The 19,766-nt window shown below is 33.2% G+C and overlaps 3 protein-coding genes across 4 annotated transcripts; all 3 read left to right on the forward strand.

Annotated features, from left to right (window-relative positions):
• The first annotated feature begins 1,493 nt into the window (after positions 1-1,493).
• Positions 1,494-2,112, forward strand: LOC110269159 (uncharacterized). The gene is made up of 2 exons (XM_021116821.2): positions 1,494-1,694; positions 1,819-2,112. The coding sequence occupies exons 1-2, from the start codon at positions 1,494-1,496 to the stop codon at positions 2,110-2,112; spliced, it is 495 nt and encodes a 164-aa protein (XP_020972480.1).
• Positions 2,113-12,546: 10,434 nt separating this feature from the next.
• On the forward strand, positions 12,547-15,141 carry LOC107624793 (transcription termination factor MTEF18, mitochondrial-like). Of its 2 annotated transcripts, none has more exons than XR_002357030.2 (2): positions 12,547-14,562; positions 14,699-15,141. XR_002357030.2 is itself a non-coding variant. In XM_021115361.2 (2 exons), the coding sequence occupies exons 1-2, from the start codon at positions 12,612-12,614 to the stop codon at positions 14,301-14,303; spliced, it is 1,431 nt and encodes a 476-aa protein (XP_020971020.1). In that variant the 5' UTR covers positions 12,547-12,611; the 3' UTR covers positions 14,304-15,141. The 2 variants fall into 2 exon arrangements, 1 of the variants encoding a protein (XP_020971020.1); XM_021115361.2 differs by having other exon boundaries at positions 12,547-12,901; positions 13,163-15,141.
• Positions 15,142-16,394: 1,253 nt separating this feature from the next.
• PSBQ-2 (photosystem II subunit Q-2) lies at positions 16,395-18,179 on the forward strand. The gene is made up of 3 exons (XM_016327250.3): positions 16,395-16,848; positions 17,448-17,743; positions 17,962-18,179. The coding sequence occupies exons 1-3, from the start codon at positions 16,533-16,535 to the stop codon at positions 18,058-18,060; spliced, it is 711 nt and encodes a 236-aa protein (XP_016182736.1). The 5' UTR covers positions 16,395-16,532; the 3' UTR covers positions 18,061-18,179.
• The last annotated feature ends 1,587 nt before the right edge of the window (positions 18,180-19,766 follow it).

Genomic DNA, 19,766 nt, shown 5'->3' on the forward strand with positions numbered 1-19,766 from the left:
ATAATTAAAGCAGTTTAATAACCGATAGGATTCTCAGCTTGAGAAAACCTAATCCTTTACTATGTGTAGCGTTTTAATTTATAAACATTAATTGCTTTGTAAATAACAATGACAATACTAATGAAACAAAAATATAAAAAGTGATTCATTTATAAAAATTTAACACATCTATTGTGTTCTCTAGATTGCTTCTAATCAATGAATAAATAAGGTTTGACCATGATATATTAAAACTTGGTAAAATTTTAGACGATATTTTTTTAATAAAAATACGATGATATATAATACTTCAATTAGGAATAGAAGATAAATATTTTTAAAAAAATCTCTTATATCTTTACATATGGTTTAATCTTCAAAAATTTTACTAATAACAATGATAAAGAGAACGAACCATATCTTGTTTTATTACATTTTGTAATTTTTGATTGAAATTTAAATTAAACATTCTTATTTTTAACTATTATTAAGACAACTTTTTATAAAGAATGTATGATTATTTATTTATACTTTGTAAAATTTATAAAAAGTGTGGATAAAATATCAGATGGTGTCGCATTAAGAATATAAAAATAAAGTAACTATATGTTTTAGTCTTGTTTGTATGAATTTTGTACTTATTTATATTTTTAATAATAAAAGGAGCATGATATACTAAGTTGATGTAAGCAAGACTAAAATATACGACCACTTTCACTCGTACATTCCTAATGACGTCACCTAAAATAAATACAAAAAATTTCATATATAGGCACGCATAAAAAAATTTATGCACTTTATTACATATCTCGTCCAATAAAGAGATGATAAATAAGGATTAATAAAAACGTATCTAGTCCGCAATTGATATAAGACACTACGTTCATTTAAAATATAATTAATTACATAATTTATTGTATTATATCAAATTTTGTTAAAAAAATGAAAATTTATTTTTTTCTAAAGTTCAATAAAATAATTATGCAAATGCTAATACGTTTTAAAAAAATAAAAAGCATAATATTTTTTTAAAAATTTATTTGTTATTGAAGGTTTAAAAAAAATAAAACACTCTAAATATTATAGTCTACATTTTAAATTTTAAATTTCGTACTCTATCTTAAACTGTAAATTATAAATTTAAAATTTTAATTTGAACTATTAATATAAAGAGGTAATGACCAATTCGGTACCCAAAAGATTGAAACGCTGACATTTTGGTACCTGACTATTATTATTGACAAAAAGGTACCTGAATGTTTTAAATTGTTGCCGAGCGTGTCCACGTGCTTGCCGGACCATAGCTCCGGTGAGTACGATGCTTACGTGGACGTCGATTTTTGCTGACAAGAGGAGTTTTATATTAGTTGGAATTTGTAATTAAAAATTTGATTAGCCTACCTGAAAATTTAAGTTGACCTAATTCAATTTAGTTTTTGCCCCAATTTAATTTTGCCCTAAAACCCAATTTTGCTCTCTTCGTTCAGTCGTAGTACAGGATCTAAATCTGGAAGATGCAAGCAACTAGGGCTCGTGGAAAAGGTGGAACCGTGAGAAAGCACTCATCCATTCAAGCCTTCGACGTGGATGGTGGTTCAGGGATTGTGAGTAAAATCTACGATGGGTGTTGCTTTTGTCCCCTTCCAGTGGTTTCGTTGAAGTCGAAGACAAGTAGCAACCCTGATAGATGGTTTTTACGTTGCCCTATGTGGAAGGTAAGCTTAGAATGTTGATAAATACGTGACGAAATGTCTTAATCTTCTTGGGTTTGTTTTCTCCACTTATTTAGTTTCAGCTTTCAATCGCACTCTGATTCACGAAATTTTTGTGCCGTGCTAGAACACACAAAGACGTTGTGGATATTTTCAATGGTTGGATGAAATAGAAGAGCAATGTGTGGAAGGAGAAGTTTCTTCGGAGAATAGCAACATGGTGGGCATAGCAGAACCAAAGAAGAAAAGAAGAATCAATCTGGAGTGTAGTGATGGCCAGGAAAGGGATAGGATGATGATGGTGCTATCTGTGGTGAATGACATGAAGGAGCAGCTGACGAGGGTTGAGTTGTTATTAATTGTTATTTGTATATTGTTTGGGTTAAATCTGGTTTTGAGTATGTTTTATTTGGTTAAGTAGGAAGACAATGGTTAAATTTAAGAGTTTAAGAATGAAAATTTATTTGTTTGTAATGTTCTCCTCATTGTAATTGAGATGAATTAATGGATGCTATGTTATTATTATGCTGTGTCTGAGTTATTGTTGTTGAATTGTGAGCAAGTTATATATAACATAGGTAAGCATTTAAGAAAAGATGCCATAAACAAAAGCTGAATAAAACACCTGTCTCATAGCATGAAATCATAATCCATAAGTATTCAGAGTAGCATACTTCAGACCCAAAATAACACAAGCCAGCCCCAAAAAAACCTAACATGGCATAATGACACTTATGTTCATAGCAAGTACTACTAACCCAAGATGACAGTAACAAAATCACAAAAAACTTGGTTAGCACTTAACATGCCATAATGCATAGTAACTACATCAGTTCCAACATGGAACTAAAAACAAACTGAAAACCCAAGAAAGTAAGGTCACTTCTTGTTGCTTGCTGATTTCTTTGATGGTGGTGGTCCATATTGCTTTTTCTTCTTCAAGGATGGGGTGGGTATGAAGCATGTGAATCTGCTTTGTGTGGCTGGGCTCGTTGCTGCCATAGTTTTCCTAGTCACATTTGGTGGCCTAGATGTGGCTGAAGGTTGGGCTTGAAGAGTGGGCCTAACTAATGGACCTTGTGGCATTGACCCAGACCCACTACTTGGTCCTGCAGCATTGGTTGGTGAGAGTGGGATATGAGATTTATACCCAGCAGCATGCCTGACAACCCTAGGTTGAGCAGGGGACGGTGGTGCAGCTGCAACATTAAATGAAGGAGTGAGAGGTGTTGTTGAGCTTGCTGTTGTTCCTCTTCGAGTGGTCCTGCCTCTTCTTCTTGTTGGTGGTGTTGGTGCTAGTGGCCTTGCTGCCACTGGAGGTAATGGTTCTGAGCTGGTTGCTGGTGTAGTGGCTGCATTAGGGGGTGCAGCAGTTGTTGTTGTAGTAGACACATCAGGCTCAGTATTCTGTATCAATAGGGTCGTTAGTTAAAAAAAAAAGGGGTAAATCAGTTCCAGGACCAACATTTTGGAAACAATAAGGTTTGCTAAAATACAATTGTTTACCTCATCAGGCTGACTTTTTGGGTGGCTTTGAGTGAGGTCTTACTCATCTGCAACATGTGCAGCCTCCATGGTCTCCTCCCAGTTAGCTTCTTGCTCTCTAGCTTCATCCTCATCAATGTCTTCTTCTTCAGCTGCTGCTCCAGTTGATCTCTCAGGGCAAGTTCTACTATTATGTCCAACCTTGCAGACACACAATGAATAAAGTAATCAGCATTCATCAAATTTAGAAATAGTTCAATGATATTATGTAAGTAGGTAGTAGAGAATAAATTTGTTTGACTGACTCTCTTGCAGGTTTGACATGTTATCTGGCCATATCTTCTCTTGGCATTATATTGGCTCCCAAAATTTTTCTCGCTGCTGTCCTTCTTCCTCTTCTTTGAAGGTCTGCCAATAGGCCTCTTATATGGAGGAGGCAGACAAGGCAACCCTTCATGATGCTCCCAATACTCTTGACTTGATATACTGTTAATGTGAAACTGGTAGGTCATGTTGTATGCCTCAATGGTGAGCTTGTGATGGACATAGTCTTCAGACTTCTCATTCTTTCTCTGGATTGATGCAATACCATGATAGCATGGTAGTCCAGTCAGCTGCCATTTTTTGCAGGAACATGTTCTCTCTCGTGTATTCACCCTCACTCTATGTTGCCACTTTCTGACTTCAAGTTCGTTATGCTCATCATCACCACACCATTGTGCTTCCCAGAAGTTAGCTTGTTTTTTCTCCTTCTCTAATCTACTCACTTGTATAGGAGATATTTGTCCAGTGTAAGCCATGAGTGCATCCTTGTGATTTGCCATCGTCTTCATGATATAGAACTTGAGCTCCTCAAGCATTGTCAGTATGCTTTTCCCCCGCACCCACAATGGTTGAATTAAACGATTCACAGTTATTGCTTGTCAAACTATCTACCTTTGGCCACTCAGAAAACCTGCTTCTCGACCACTGTTCTTGCTTAAACTTGTCCAAATACTCCCACACTTGTTTATTGATCCGTTTCACATTAGCCATTGCATCCTTGAACTCTTGATCAGTTGTTGCTTTTGCACATTGCCAGAATGTTCCCTTAAGTTCCTTATCCTTCCATCGTTTGTTCAGGTTTCTCCACATATGCATACAATAAAATCTGTGTTTCACACCTGGCATCACATCCTGTAATGTTGGTATCAATCCCTGCATTCATAGGTAAAATCAGCAGTTAGCATTAATAGATATAAGTAACTCAAATAAGAATATAAGAGTACAAGTGAGCAGATACAGTGCATATCACCTTCTGCTGGTCGGACATAAACACCCAGTCATTCTCATTGTAGTCCCCCATGTCAGTATGTAACTCCTCAAGAAAGAATCTCCAATTTTTTCGAGTTTCTGCATCCACAACACCGTATGCAATTGGAAAAAGCTGGTTGTTCGCATCTTGACCAACTGCTGTTAGTAATTGCCCTCCAAAGTAACCTTTTAGAAACGTCTCATCCAACACTATGAAGGGTCTGCACCCTACTTTAAATCCATGCTTGCAAGCAGCCAAACAAATATACAAGTTCCTAAACCTAGACAACCCTTCCTGCTGTGGAGTAGTCCCCATGTTGGCTCTTGACCCAGGATTAGCCTTGATGATTTCATTCAGATAGTCTCTAAGCCTTAGGTATTGATCCTTCTCCGTTCCTTCGATAACATCTTTGGCCTTGTCCATATCTCTATACATCATCCTCTCATTAACTGAGATATCATACTCCACCTTAAACCACTCCTGTGCCTCCCTTTGTAACATGTTGGGATAGATTCTGAGTTTCGGCACAAGCTCCTCAGCAACCCAGGCACAATTAATTGACTTACTCTTGTTGCTTCTTGGACATGTATGCTCATCCACAAATGTCTTAATCTGAAACGAGACTGGATAGTTGGTCCTCGAACAGTAACACAACCAAGGGCAGTCGGGGTCGTAGCAAATCACCTTGCACCTCTTCTTCTCATTCCTAAGATAGAATACCTGTCTCCCAATTTGTATGTTGTACTTCTGCACTACTGCTTTAAAGTGTTCCATGGTCTCGAACTCCATGTTCAACTCCAGAGTGATTTTCCCAAATGGTGTGTTCGGGTTATGTTGAGGAAATACAGGTTTATCTTCATCATCAGATCCAGGAAGGCTATACAGTTCATCAGATTCGTATTGGTACATCTCAGGTCCACTGTCTCCATCTGCTCTGTTCGGGTTAGGCACCTCTACCCTTGGTGCTTCATCATCCTTTCCAGGTACAATTCTCTGCCCAGATGGTTGAGGCCGTAGATGATTTCTCCTTATATTTGTCCTCTCATTTCTTTGTGTTTGTGTATCTGTTAAAACATCAGTTCATATATGTCAGCCATGATGCAATACTTATCCAAACATGCTGTAACAAAACAGAAACAATAATTTTACCTGCAACATTTTTTGTAGCTAGTTCCTCTGCCCTCAACTCATCCACAACTGGTTCTTCGATGTTAGCACCTTCATTGGCAACATGTGCATCATCATCATTGGTCTCATGTGTTTGTTCATTTACTGTTTCATCTTCTCCATGATCACCCTCAGGTTGTTCAGATTCAGCAGCTCTTTTTTCTTGGGATAAACCACTTGGTGGTGGTCTTAGATGCCTCTTTCTCACCTTCTTAACAACTTTCTTGGAGCTGCATTCTTTTCAGTGTCTTTATCCCCATTTTCGTGATTCACATCTTCATTCATAACACCACCCTCACATTTATCCGACTCATTAACATCAACAGCCTCCTCAATCACAACTTCATTCAAAGTCTCCTTCACAACAATAATAAAAGCCTTATTCAACTAATTAACCTCACCGGTGGCCTCATTCACAACTTCAGTTTCCCTCTCATCACCAGGTGGATTGACCTCAACCACACTCTCACTGCTACCATCAGACACCACATCGTCATCAAGGATTTCAGGGTTGGCATCAATGGGGTGATCAAAATAGAGATGGATAATGTTGTCATTTTTAATCGCACTCTCACACATCCTCATCACTTCAGCATCTGTCCTAAGCACTCTAAGACCCTTACCTAATTCGAAACCAGGTTCTAGCCAATACGCTTCATTATATCCAGGGTAACCCAGGTCTAAAAATAACCCCTCAACAAAAAATAAGTTACATGTCTCCACATTCACTCTGTGTATCTCAATTACTAAACCCCCTTCGTATATCACATTACCATCTCTAACCCTTTTCAAGGTACCCATGTGATGATACACAAACGTAACTACATGATCCATCTAAGAAATAGTAGAGGGAAGATACAATGAATAAACAAGATGTCACCAGCAAACAAAATAAACCACTACTTAAACAAAAAACATGAAGCAGAACGTACCTCTTCGTACGGTTGCTCCTAGCGAAGAATGGTGAGCCAACGATGCCACTTGAAAACCGTTACCCTTGATTCGACAATGTCTCTCGCCTAGTCTCGTTCTTCTTCGCGCCAAGCTTCCAGAGCAACGTCTCTCCCTCTCTACGTGACCTTTGAGTTTTACTAGTAGTGACACACTAAGTTACAGTAACTCATTAACTAGTAACAACATTTGCTAATTGGGTTTTAGGACAAAATTAAATTGGGACAAAAACAAAACTGAATTAGGTTAACTTAATTCCACGTAGGCTAATCAAATTTTTAATTACAAATTCCAACTAATATAAAACTCCTATTGTCAGCAAAAACCGGCGTCCACGTAAGTATCGTACTCACCGGAGCTATGGTCCGGCAAGCACGTGGACACGCTTGGCAAAAATTTAAAACATTTAAGTACCTTTTTGTCAATAACAATAGTCAAGTACCAAAATGTCAGTGTTTCAATCTTTCGGGTACCGAATTGGTCATTACCTCTAATATAAAATATAATAAATAAAAAATTAAGATTTGTTTATTAGTTAAAAAAAATACAAACTTATTAGTAAGAAAAACGTGTAAGGAGCCAATGAGTAGTAGCTCAAATGGCATACTCTCCCCATACTCAATTAAGAGGTTGCGGGTTCGAGTCTCATATCTTTGGTATAAAAAAAAAAAACAACGTGTAAGGATGGTCTAATAAATTACAAAATATTAATATTTTTTTATAAAATTATATTTTAAACTCAAAAAAATCTTACAAATTTATATGTATATAAAAATAAGTTTAATTTTAATTTATTTATAAATTGATTATTAAATTAAATTTAAATATTTAAATATTTTTAAATAATGAATTTAAAACTTCATTACTTTTGTTAATACATATATTTATATAAAATTATTTTATACGGTATAAAAATTAAAATCTCTATTAATAATTTCATAAAGATTAATCCATTTGCACTACCTATCTATTTTTCATCAATTTCTTTCTCCACCCATCATCATCATCTCATCGCTTGGAACCTTAACACTATGTTTGATGGTGGAAACTCATGTGCTGTCGATTTTATGTAAAATTAATGGTTAAAAACGATTAAATAATTTGACTAATTTGACTAAATTTTCATCTAATAACTCTTTACTATTAATTTCACATAAAATCGACTGGACCTGAATTTTTACCATATTTAATTCTCGCGTGTTGTACTTACCATAGCATTTACCCTTCTCAACTTGGGCTGCTGCAATCTTGTGATTTTGTATTATGAATATGAAGCTTTGTTTATTAATAAACAAAGCGCATAGCATATGATTTGTTTTTGTTGCATGTTTTTAAGTAGTAGTAGTAGTATATATAGTGTTGTTAATTTAGGTTCACGTGTAAAGTGAAGCATGAATTGAAAAATATGGAGAGGGAGATAGAGGGAGTCACGTGGCAACACGTGGTCCCATAATTGCACTCGTGCGTGTCACTTTGTCCCCTTCACAACCAGACACACAATCTCTCTACAATCATTGGATACTCTCAACTAAATCTTCACGCGTGCTTAGTAAATTTTAGAATTTTGCATACTTTATTCTCAAAACCTATATATAACTGGTTTTGGATTAATGCATCCATCATAACGCAATAATAAGTAACAATGAAGTTTTTGTTAACAAATTTAGAAAATATTTAATTCTTATTTCTTCATTTAAAATAAATTAATTTTCTCAAGTATCCAATTAATAATGGTAAATATATTATATGGGTGGGAGGCACATACATCTGTGGTCACATGTATGGTGAAGAGTGAGGACATTATTGTCAAACTCAATGCCCAATCATTTTTCCAACTTCAAATACATACTAGGTAGGTATGTACGTTGCTTATACTTTACATATGCTTATATATATATATATATATATATATATATATATATATATATTTGTTGTGTAATAATTAACCATCACTACTCTTGTCATATACTATTATTTTGTAATCTCATTTGTCCACATGTGTATTTGAATGGGTTATACTACGTACACTAAAATTAGTTACCAATATAAAATATATGTTAAAATATAAATACATATTAAAAAGAAATTAAATTACATATATTTATACATTAATTTTAGTGACTAACATTTCTCATATTTGGAACTAGAGTGTTCAAGTTCCGTTCTGATTCCAAGATCCGGTTTGGATCTAAGGAAGAATTATTTAGGTTCAGATTTGTTATTTTTATTTGATATTATTTTTAAATCGAAATTAGATTATGCTTTGATTTACTGGTTTAACTCAAAATTATTTTTATAATAAATATTTTTTAAAAGAATAAAATTAATCATGTTATATTATATTTTTATATTTTAATTAATATTTGTTATATTATATAATATTATTTTATTTTAAAAAATTTATATATACTAATTTTATATTGAATCAACTTAATTTATTTTAAATTATTTTTAAATCGGATTAAGATAGATATAGTGACATTTTAAGACCGGATCCAATCTAATAACACCTCTAATTGGAAAAAAAAAATGTAAAAAAACATTTGTCCGCTTCCGAATTTTCATTTCATAGCGCTTTTCTAATTTAGCGTTAACGACACATTAATTTCTAACTCCTTTTCAGGCTACATTTCTTGGCTGTGATAAAGAGATATATTAGTACTATCAATAAACATCGTCACATGATTCCCCCTCTCCTCTTTTCTTTTGGCTGTTTTTATGGCATTTGGATGAATTTGAACTATATATATACTGACGCACACCTCAGGTCATGATGGTTAGAAGGGTTGGATTTAAAATCTTGAGGGACAGTTAATTATAAAAAGAACATCATCATTTTGCTTCGAAAGAAGAACTGAAGGGATTATATAAATAGTACAACAATATACAATATAGATATATAATCTTTTAGGTATTATATTTTGTATATTAAAAATATTAATTATACTTAAAATTAGCTACTAAATATTATTTTTATATATTTATATATATTAATTTAATCACAATAAATGAATAATTAATTTTGTTAACAATAATATAATAAATTTTTATGAAATGTTAAATATATTTTTTTATGTGATAATTAATTGATGACTAGTATGGTTCGTTGGTTTAGAAAAAAATTGTTTTATTTCAATCACCATCATATCATTTGATACAATCCCAATTTAATTAGTTATTAATAGGATTGTATACGGATTGGATTGGAACGGATATAGCTTATAATTTTATTCGATCCGTATTGTATTCATTGGATCAAATTGGATACGATATCCGCATTTTTTCAAGTTGGATCCGATTCGATCTGCATCGGATCAGATATTGGGTATATCCATATAATTAAAAAAAATTATTTTAAGGCCATTTTTGGCTCTAGAAAATCTATTTTTCACCTATTTAACCCTATTTACTCCTAAAATATTATCAATCAAAATTCTCTTGAATAAGAAAAGAAAAATAACAACACGAGATCTAAATTTAATTATTCTAAGTTAAAGTACAACATAAAAAATTAAAAATAAGATATAATAAAATTCATAAAACAACACACTAAAATTCATATCATATTAGGGTTTACTTTCTTAAACTATACTATTTATATGAGACGTGCAGATATGCGGATTTGTGGATCAAATCTGTGGATATCACTGCCAAATCCGCAATCCGATCCTATCATAGTGCGGATCGGATAATATCCTTAAAATTCGGATTGGATGCGGATAATTACTGCGGATATGCGGATATTATCTGATCCAGCCCTAGTTATTAATTGAGATTTCACTATTATTATAATTTGTAATAAAAAAGATTTAATTATTAAAAGATAAATGATGCAGAGAGTGGTAATGTGAGGTTAGCTGGTACGAAGTATTAGAATATGTGTATGGTATGTACTGTGTATTATGCAAGATGAGAATGAAGGAGTTGAAAATGGAACGGTAGAGCCCACGAAGCATGCATGGGATGCGAATTTTGTGAAGTCAGAGGGAACCTAATAATATTGATGAGTGGGTCCTCTTCTGTTCATGTGATCCGATCCCATCTCACGTTTTATTTTGCATAGATTAGGGAATCAATACCCTCACTTTTACACACAATCATGTTTTGGTTTTTTGGATGTGCTTGTTTGTGCTACTCAAATATATTCTATCATTTTTCACTTCTCGAATCCTATTCGTTTATAGTTTCAATAAAGTGCAAAAATAAAGTAAAATGTAAGGTGTCAATTTTCTCATACAATTTCAATACTAATAGTAATGGTAATTAGTGGAGTGGAGGCTGCTAATTCGTTCCCAAAAACTAATTTAAGTGGTGAAAGATGTTTTCATGTAAATATCAGTTACGCTTAGAAATGAATACGTCAGGTCTATATACTAATTTTATTCTGTGAATACTTAATTCGATTAGTTGCAAATAAGGTTTAAAATAGAATGGGTTGAATTGCGAATATAGTAAAATTTGAATTTAAATTTAATCTTATTTGACCTACTTGTACTTTGGATTTATTAGTGTATATTGTAAAAAGATTATTGTTAGCAAAGACTTGACGATGAATTGATATGATGATTATGTTGTTTGTAATTTTAATATTGAGTTGATTATGATTTAATTTTTTTTAGGACAGCATGGGAGTAGGTTGGGCTTGAAAAATTTTCAACATGCAAAGAGGAAAAAAAAATTTAAATTTACGAATAGAATTATAGTAGAATTATATGAAAAAGTCTAGGAACCAACAATTTTTGAATTTTGTGGCCATCATTTAACCATTAAAAAAAAAGTGAGTGATCTCCTATCATTAGATATAATCTCACACCGTTAAAAACACTATTGATGTCTAATTAATCGTTACAAAACACAAAATTACTGACCCCTTGCACTCCTCTTATTTTTTTGGGTATTCAAAAGGGGCTTAAAGCCCAAGGAACACAAATAAAATGTAAATCCTACCGTTTGTAGTTATCAAAAAAAAAAAAAAATCCTACCGTTTGTAGAATTGTAGTAATGAATATTTTCGAGTAATCGAACTAAATTAGATCAGATAAACTCTGATGCTACATAACTCAACTTCAAAAATTAGTAAAAGAGATGGGCGATATTTTGCAGTTTGCACATTCATACTTGTAAATATTCTATAAATATTCTAAAGAAAACTATACCATTGAGAAACTTGAGACAATAATACGAGAATATCTTTTTGTTTTCTTCAACTGCATTATATTTTGGAAACTTGCTGGGTATTGTATTTAATGTGTTGATCCAATGAGGCCCAGCATTAGTTGGATCATACCGGCCACCCTTGTAAATTATTCGAATTCGAACAGTTTAGCCTACATATCATTGAAGTTTGGTTCCGGGTCCAAAAATTGATTGCATGCATTGACCAAAAAGATCAATAACCTAAAAGCTAAAAGGCTAAAACATATATATTAGAGTAAAATAGTAAGGTAAAGTATTGTACACCAACTTAAAATTAATTGAGTGGTCAGTTTAAATAAGTATGTAGTTCTAATCCTACTTAAATGTTAGTGAAAGATTTGATAGTAGAATAACATTAATGTTATTTTAAATATTTTGTGATAAAAATAAAATAATAAAAATATTAGAAAATCAAAATAAAATTCATCTCAAATATTGAGAGTCAAAACAATACTTTATCCTATATATTATATAGAACCAATTTTTAATTATGGTGTTAACCTTAACCCCAAAAAAAAAAAAAAAAACAAGTCTCAAAAGATTTACATATCCAATCTAATAACCAAAAAAAATCAATAATATCTTATAAAATAATAAATATAGATAAATTAATTTAAATTAAATTTTTTTATCATAATCATAAAAATTAATTTAAAAATAGTATATCTGTCTCTAAAAAAAATTATTAATATTTTTTTTTAAAAAAAAATAAATCTGTGTGAAATATAATATAAATAGAGCGGATTTATTTGTCCCTCTCCTAGAAAAGAAATTAAACACTTGACATTGTTACTGTGTTGATAGGACACCATGATTCCATAAATACGATGATGCAAGGGGAAGGAGAAGTGGAAAACATTCCGCACTGTACGATGTTGTTCCTTCACCGCCGTCTATGCACCACCGCCACCAGAACAAAGGTTCCTTCAAAGTACAAGAACCTTGCTCTCTCTCAAGCCCAGAAGATCCTCACTGATTACCTTCATTCCACAAGGTCCATCCCTTATGCCTTTGCTGATCAGATTGCTGCTAATTCTCACACTTCTATCTCTAACCTCATTGCAAAGGTGGGATTTTCAGCTCCGTCTTTCTCCCACACCCTCAACAAGTTCCTCAGGTACAACCCCATCAATGAATTTGAGTTCTTTTTTGAAAGCATTGGCATAAAGTATAGTCAAGTTCCTAACTTGTTGCCACCCCATAAGTTTTTCTTCTCTGAAGATGGCTCTATTTTAGATGCTGCTTGTGTGCTCTATGAATTTGGGTTCCCTTGGGATAAGCTTGGTTTGCTTTATGTGGAACGTTGTTCTGTGTTTAGGTGTAATACTGATGAGTTGAAGGGCAGGCTGTGTGTGCTGAAAAGTTATGGTTTTTGCAGTGTTCAGGTCATTGGGATATGTTTGGCTTTCCCTTTTGTTTTTGGTGAGCAGGGAGGAGTGTTGGAAGCTGAGATTGATGGGCTACTTGCTGATCTCAGGTTGGTTTTTCTGGATTTTGATTTGGCAGGGTTTGTTGAGGGGAATGCAGATTCTTGGTACGAGGTATGTAGGAAAATTCGGGTTTTTTACAATTTGAATAGTGAGAAGGGTAAGATGGGGGAACTCATTGGAAGGTATAAGAATGTGATTCTTGAGCATGGAGAAGAGGAGTTGATGCAGAAAGCTGAGTATTTTTCTAGGTTTGGTGTCAAGAAGGAGGAAGTAGCTCGATTGATCCTACATGACTCGGAATTGTTGAATTTTGATTTCGAAACGCCGGTGATCAATGTATTGAAGCTGTTGAAACACTTTGGCATGAGCTCCAAGGATCTCGAGGATGTGCAGCGAAACTATGCTCATGCATTGGGAACAATAAAAATGGTTAATTTGCCTAATGTAATGAGGGCTTTGGGTTTAAGTAAGTGGTTCTTTAATAGGATAAAGGACGGGACGCATCAACTCTTACTGACTTATGTCACAAGCTTTCCCAATGAAGACCAAGATAAAGGATATCAAGATGGTTTAAAGGCGATTCGTGCTTCGAGAACCCCAGTTCACACCATGAATAAACTGAATTTCTTGCATGCCTTAGGCTTTGGAGAAACTGCTTTGACCATGGCTATCCTAACTTACTTGAATGGGACTAGCAGCGAGTTACAGGAACGATTCGATTGCCTTCTTCATTTAGGGATTGAATTCTCAAAGCTCTCAAAGATAGTTGCAATTCGACCTAAGGTTCTAAGCCAACACCCGAAAATCATTGAGAAAAAGATTAAGTTCCTCTATGAGGAAATGGGATCCTCTGTGGAGCTTTTGGACACTTTTCCAGCATTCTTATGTTTTGACTTGGAAAAGCGCATTAAACCTAGGTTCAGATTCTATATGTGGATGATAGAAAAGGGTTATTGTGCCAAAAACTTCTCTATAGCAACCATGATTGCGACCAGCGACAAGAACTTTGTTCCTCATGCTTTTCGTATCCACCCAGCTGCTCCGAAACATTGGTTTGAGCAATTCTATCTCCGCAAATTGCCGGAATGATGAATCTGTACAGATTCTTAATACTTGGTTATAATTCTTCTTCTGGAGTTGAAGACAAAAACATTTGAGATATTGCTAGAAAACTTGTTACAGAGATGCATTTCCTTTGCAGTGGCAGTGAGATAGACATCAAGAACAACCTGCAAGTATCTTGCATAGTTCTTACTGACATCCTATCTCGGATTTGAGATAAAGAAACCATGAATTCTGTGCACCTTTAGTCATGCTTCTACAAAGTGATTATGTTAGAGGGAGCTATGTAAGTAGGCCAATTGAATGTTTCACTAGGACTTGTTTCCTTTCATCATGTAAATTGGATTTTTGTTTCTTTGGTTTTCGCCCTGAAAAGTTGCTGGAGAAATGTGATACCATTTGATAAACTTCATTTGTTGCAGCAAGACTGGGAATGGCTTCCTAAACCATTGATGTTGGTGCTTGTGGAAGGTGATGGAGTTGAGATCAAATCTTTTCATTTGATGGTTATGGCCCCCAAAAGTAAAAGAAACCTTGTAACTGTGAATCTGTGATCATTCCTGAAAGAAAACAAGCTACCAAGTTCTTCACAAAGTGCAAGCATTGATAATTTGATAGGATTGCAAGTAACACTAGGTGGATCATTATGAATTTATGGGGTAACTAGATCAATTGAGCACTTGTATAAGGGGCAAAGTAATTGGCCTACATTCTCATCATTAACCAAATGTTTCATTATCAAGAGAGAAGCAAGAAATGTAAGTTGAGCAATTATTATTTTTTTTTTCTGGGCTTCTATTTGTTGAGGTTGTTCATCATATGGCAATATGGAAACTGTTATATTAACCACAAATTTGATACTAAAGTTTTCAATTTTTTCATTTTTTTTCAGTTGAAATTTCTAGCATTAAGGGTTGATTACTTAGGTCTAGTTTGGGTAACTAACTTAATTAAGCTCCTTTTGATAAAATAACTTAAACAATAAATGACTCTGTTAAAAGTAACTTATAAATAAGTTATTTTGTGTTTGGATTTTTAACTCTAAAAGTGCTTATTTTAAAAAAATGTAATGAAAAGTAGAAGTATTATGAGAGAAGTCATTTTTTTTAACTTCTCTATAAGCTCCAAAATAGCTTCTTAGAAAGTTGCAATTTGGTTTTGAAAATTGCACCCGACATTAATACTACTACTTTTTATAAGTCAAAAGTTAAAAAAAGCTACTTCTAGAGTTTCCCAAAGCCCTTAGTAGATTCTTATAGTTTTACAAAATGTTCTGTTAGGTGTTTGTAGATTATTAGATAAAAGTTTTCAATTAAGTATTTATTAATTTTTTTATAGAATGAAATATTCTAAAACTATTCAATTCCTTTTAAAGCCAATTGTTAGTAAGGATTTTATTAAAAAAATATTTAACATAAAAACTTAATTATAAACTTTTAAATTATTGATATAAAAACTAATTGGTGCAAAATCTAAACAAAAAAATTTAAATTATTGATATAAAATATATAAAATTTAAATTATTGATATAAAATATAATAAATAAGAGAAAAACCCAAAACAGTCATGACAATTATTTCGAAAGACAACGAGATCTTTGACAAAAAAAACCTAACCCGACCCTTGATAATTACCTCGAAAGGACAACGAAATCTCTGTGCCAAAAAAAGTCAATGTTATTTTTTTGGGCACAGGGACTAATCAGTCCAAAAAAAAGATCAAGGGCCGGATTGGATATTTTTTTTTCTTGGGATTTCGTTGCCCTTTCAAAGTAATTATTAGAGTTCGAGTGGGATATTCATTCTAAAAAATTAAAATTTATTTAATTAATAAAATCCAACGCTTAAAAAAAAGTTTAAGGATAAGGATAAATTAATATTTACATCTGTCAATTCATTCAGCTTTTACAAGTAACTAAACTAAATGACAAAAAACAAATAATAGAAGGGAAAATGAGATGTTAAATAATGAAAAAAAAAAAACAGTTTTAATAATCTGTGAATCCACGTGTCAAAGTGTTAAAGGGTCCACGTAGGCAAACACAATCCAGCATGTCATGAAAGAGGAAGAATCCTTGGAACATGATTGGGCAAAAGCATATCCAAGTTTATCCAAATGGCAGATATGATAAGCCACATTCCACTCCACAACTCTCCATCACACACGCCCAAAACAAAACAATCATATTTGAAGCTTCTCTTCTCTTAGTTCACATTCACATTCAAGTTTCCACAAACGCACTCACATATCTTAAGAATGGCCCAAGCAATGGCATCAATGGCAGGTTTGCGAGGATCATCACAGGGTGTGCTTGAAGGGAGCATCCAGCTGAGTGGGTCAAACCGGTTGATGAATGTGGCAAGTGGAAGCAACAGCAGCAGGGTGGGTGCCACGTCAGCAAGATCAGTGAGTGTGAGAGCACAACATCAAGAGGCTTCTCCACAGAGCAGCAGAAGAGCCATGATTGGTGCTGCTGCTGCTGGTTTGGCTTCTGCTTCCTTTGTTCAAGCTGTTCTTGCTGATGCCAAACCCATCAAAGTTGGCCCTCCTCCTCCTCCCTCCGGTGGACTCCGTAAGTCTTCACTTTCTTTCATTCTTCTACAACCTCCTTTTTTGTTCTTCTTTACATGGATATATCTCTTTATACTAGATGTGGTTATGACTTATGAGAGAAGAAAAATAGTCACACAATTGGCATTAGATATAGTTTCTAGAATTTAATTTTGATGCACCACGTGCATCTAATTATATATCGCTACAAAATAACTACCTTTTATATTGACTACAAAAAAGATTATCCGAAAGAACTGATATGATTGCACGAGTTACTCAGCATATCAAAATTAAACTCTAGGTTCTATTAGTCTAATGATAGTGATATGTCTCTCACATGCACATATAAAAATCAGCTACTAAATCAATTATATATATGTAATTTTATATTTTAACATAGATTTTATAGATGTGACTAATTTGTTAGTTGAAATATAGTTATCTAATATTATGTAACGAGGGTCAAGTAAAAAGAGCACAACTTAACTATAGTTGAAACTTGAAACCGGTGATTTTTATGTAAATTGTACTATAGTTGATATTTAGGGGGATAAGATTTTGTTGTTGTGGCTGAAAATTATAACCATGGTGATTTTATGTTATGGAAAAATTTGGCAGCTGGAACACTGAACTCTGATGAAGCAAGGGACCTTAAGTTGCCATTGAAAGACAGGTTCTTCCTTCAGCCATTGTCACCAAGTGAGGCAGCACAAAGGGCAAAGGAGTCAGCAAAGGAAATTGTAAATGTGAAGCAGTTGATAGACAAGAAGGCATGGCCATATGTTCAGAATGATCTCCGTCTCCGCGCCGAGTATCTTCGATATGACCTTAACACTGTTGTCTCTGCAAAGCCTAAGGATCAGAAGAAACCCCTCAAGGATCTCATTGGCAAGCTCTTCCAGGATATCAGCAATGTAAGTCAATAATGGCCACACTGCGAAAAGAGATGAGAGAATTTTAAAATATTTGTGCGATTGGTTTGCATTTTTATTCTCTGTTTTCATTTTTTTAGTATTTTCTGTTTTCGGAATTTTATAAAGAAAAAAGAGAAAACAGCTTTTTACTAGTGATGTTTGTTGTGAGAGTTTAGAGTTAGACTAATCAAAATGTGTTTTTTATGTGTGATTAACAGCTTGATCATGCAGCAAAAGTGAAGAGCACCCCAGAAGCAGAGAAGTACTATGCTGAGACTGTATCTTCTCTGAATGATGTTCTTGCCAAACTTGGTTAAATATGATTAGTATTTTCATGCTTTTTCCTGTCTAAGCTTTGTGTATGATTTTCTCAGACACTTTGTTTGACTGATGATATTTGAAGGAAATCAAACGAGGGCAAGTTCATTATGAATAATGTGGGAAATCATCAATTGGCCTTAGCTAGCTTCTATAATGAAACAGCCTAATAATATGATCAATGCCTATCATCACTTTACTCTTCCTACAATATAGAAAATGAATAACCAATGTTTAATTTCTTATTACAAAACAAGAGTAAGTAAATAAGAATTGTATCAATATTTGGCTCATAAGATATTAGCCCGGGAATTCCATTTGAAGGAAGAATACCATTTAAGTTGCTGCATCAAAGATTTGCAATGGGAGAGAAAATGCTATATGTTGCTTGGGAATCTAATTTTTATCTATGTATCATTAGTTTCTATTCAAAGTTTAATCTCTAAAGAACGACTATATCCCCAATATGGGTTGGTCGTGAACTCATTCGTACGTTTAAACAAGTGTTAAGAGTTTGAATATCGTGTTATGTATGCTGCAATCTATTGATCAACAATAGACGTTTTAATGGAAATCAGATTCTCAGTAGATTAATTTTAACTTGTTGGGCTGCGAAATGCCATAGAAAATAAAAAAAAACACTATATAAATAAACAACAATATTACATATATATTAAAAATCAATCACCAGATGACAATATATTGTCATATGAACATCTTTGTTAAAAGTAATCATTCACTACTACAAAAATTATACACGTATAGTGAATTTGATTAAATGATAATATAATATTGTTTGTATTATCATCTATTAAGGTCAGATTTTTTATTAACTACATTTATTTTGTTATCTCTAATATAATTGCTTCTTTTTCTTTTATTACTAAAAATAAGAGTAAAATTTGAATCCGTAAACTCTAAGTGAGTATAAAAAAATTATACTATTTAAGTTATAATTCACTGACTATCTTCCTTATTTTTTACGAGAACTTTGTTCTGGTACGTATGTATATACATGCCCTATATGTATGTATATGTATGTACGTACGTATAAGCAAAGTACAAAAAAGATAAAGTGAAAGGTATATATTAATGCAAAATAAAATTACTAATATATGTTTGTTGTAAAATAAATAAATAAAGAAGATATAATAAATATAAAATAAAGAAGTATAAATAGAAGACACTAATATTAATATCCTACCATAATAACGATAATTTATATATTAATATTATATTTGTAGTATATGAAGAGAGAAAGAGAAAGAAGAGCTTTATTATATATTGTACGTAGAGAGAGAGGGAAAATATTTTTTTATTGATGTGTTCTCACGCTATAAAGCCTTATTTATACTTATACAAATTCATCATTTTCAACCTTTTATTAAAAGCTAGTCTTCGTAAGAATCTTAACTTTCTCCCTTGAAAACTTCAGCCGCCCATATTATAAATGGGCATCCATCTCATTTGTGCTTATCACAACACTCCCCCTTGGATGACCACTTAGGATTATGCCTCGTTAAAACCTTACTAAAGAAAAATCCAATGGAAAAAAACTTTAGTGAAGGAAAAAGAGTACAAAATCCTTTGTGATGAGAACTGTCTCATTAAAAACTTTGTCAAGAAAAACCCAATGAGAAAAAAACCTGACCAAGAAAAAAAAGAGTATAGTCTCCTCCTCTTGTTGACATCATTTAATATCTCG

This window comes from Arachis ipaensis, chromosome B2, assembly GCF_059453495.1.
Source record: "Arachis ipaensis isolate K30076 ecotype BB chromosome B2, ASM5945349v1, whole genome shotgun sequence".
Lineage (NCBI taxonomy): Eukaryota > Viridiplantae > Streptophyta > Magnoliopsida > Fabales > Fabaceae > Arachis > Arachis ipaensis.

What these genes read in the sequence shown, in the direction of transcription:
- LOC107624793 (XM_021115361.2), top strand. Translation starts at nt 12,612, where the DNA reads ATGATGCAAGGGGAAGGAGAAGTGGAAAACATTCCGCACTGTACGATG. An exon ending in ACCCTCAACAAGTTCCTCAG is followed by an intron (nt 12,902 to 13,162) that starts GTACAACCCCAT and finishes TGGTTTTTGCAG; the next exon opens with TGTTCAGGTCATTGGGATAT.
- PSBQ-2 (XM_016327250.3), top strand. Translation starts at nt 16,533, where the DNA reads ATGGCCCAAGCAATGGCATCAATGGCAGGTTTGCGAGGATCATCACAG. An exon ending in TCCTCCCTCCGGTGGACTCC is followed by an intron (nt 16,849 to 17,447) that starts GTAAGTCTTCAC and finishes AAAATTTGGCAG; the next exon opens with CTGGAACACTGAACTCTGAT. An exon ending in TCTTCCAGGATATCAGCAAT is followed by an intron (nt 17,744 to 17,961) that starts GTAAGTCAATAA and finishes TGTGATTAACAG; the next exon opens with CTTGATCATGCAGCAAAAGT.
- LOC110269159 (XM_021116821.2), top strand. Translation starts at nt 1,494, where the DNA reads ATGCAAGCAACTAGGGCTCGTGGAAAAGGTGGAACCGTGAGAAAGCAC. An exon ending in TACGTTGCCCTATGTGGAAG is followed by an intron (nt 1,695 to 1,818) that starts GTAAGCTTAGAA and finishes GTGCCGTGCTAG; the next exon opens with AACACACAAAGACGTTGTGG.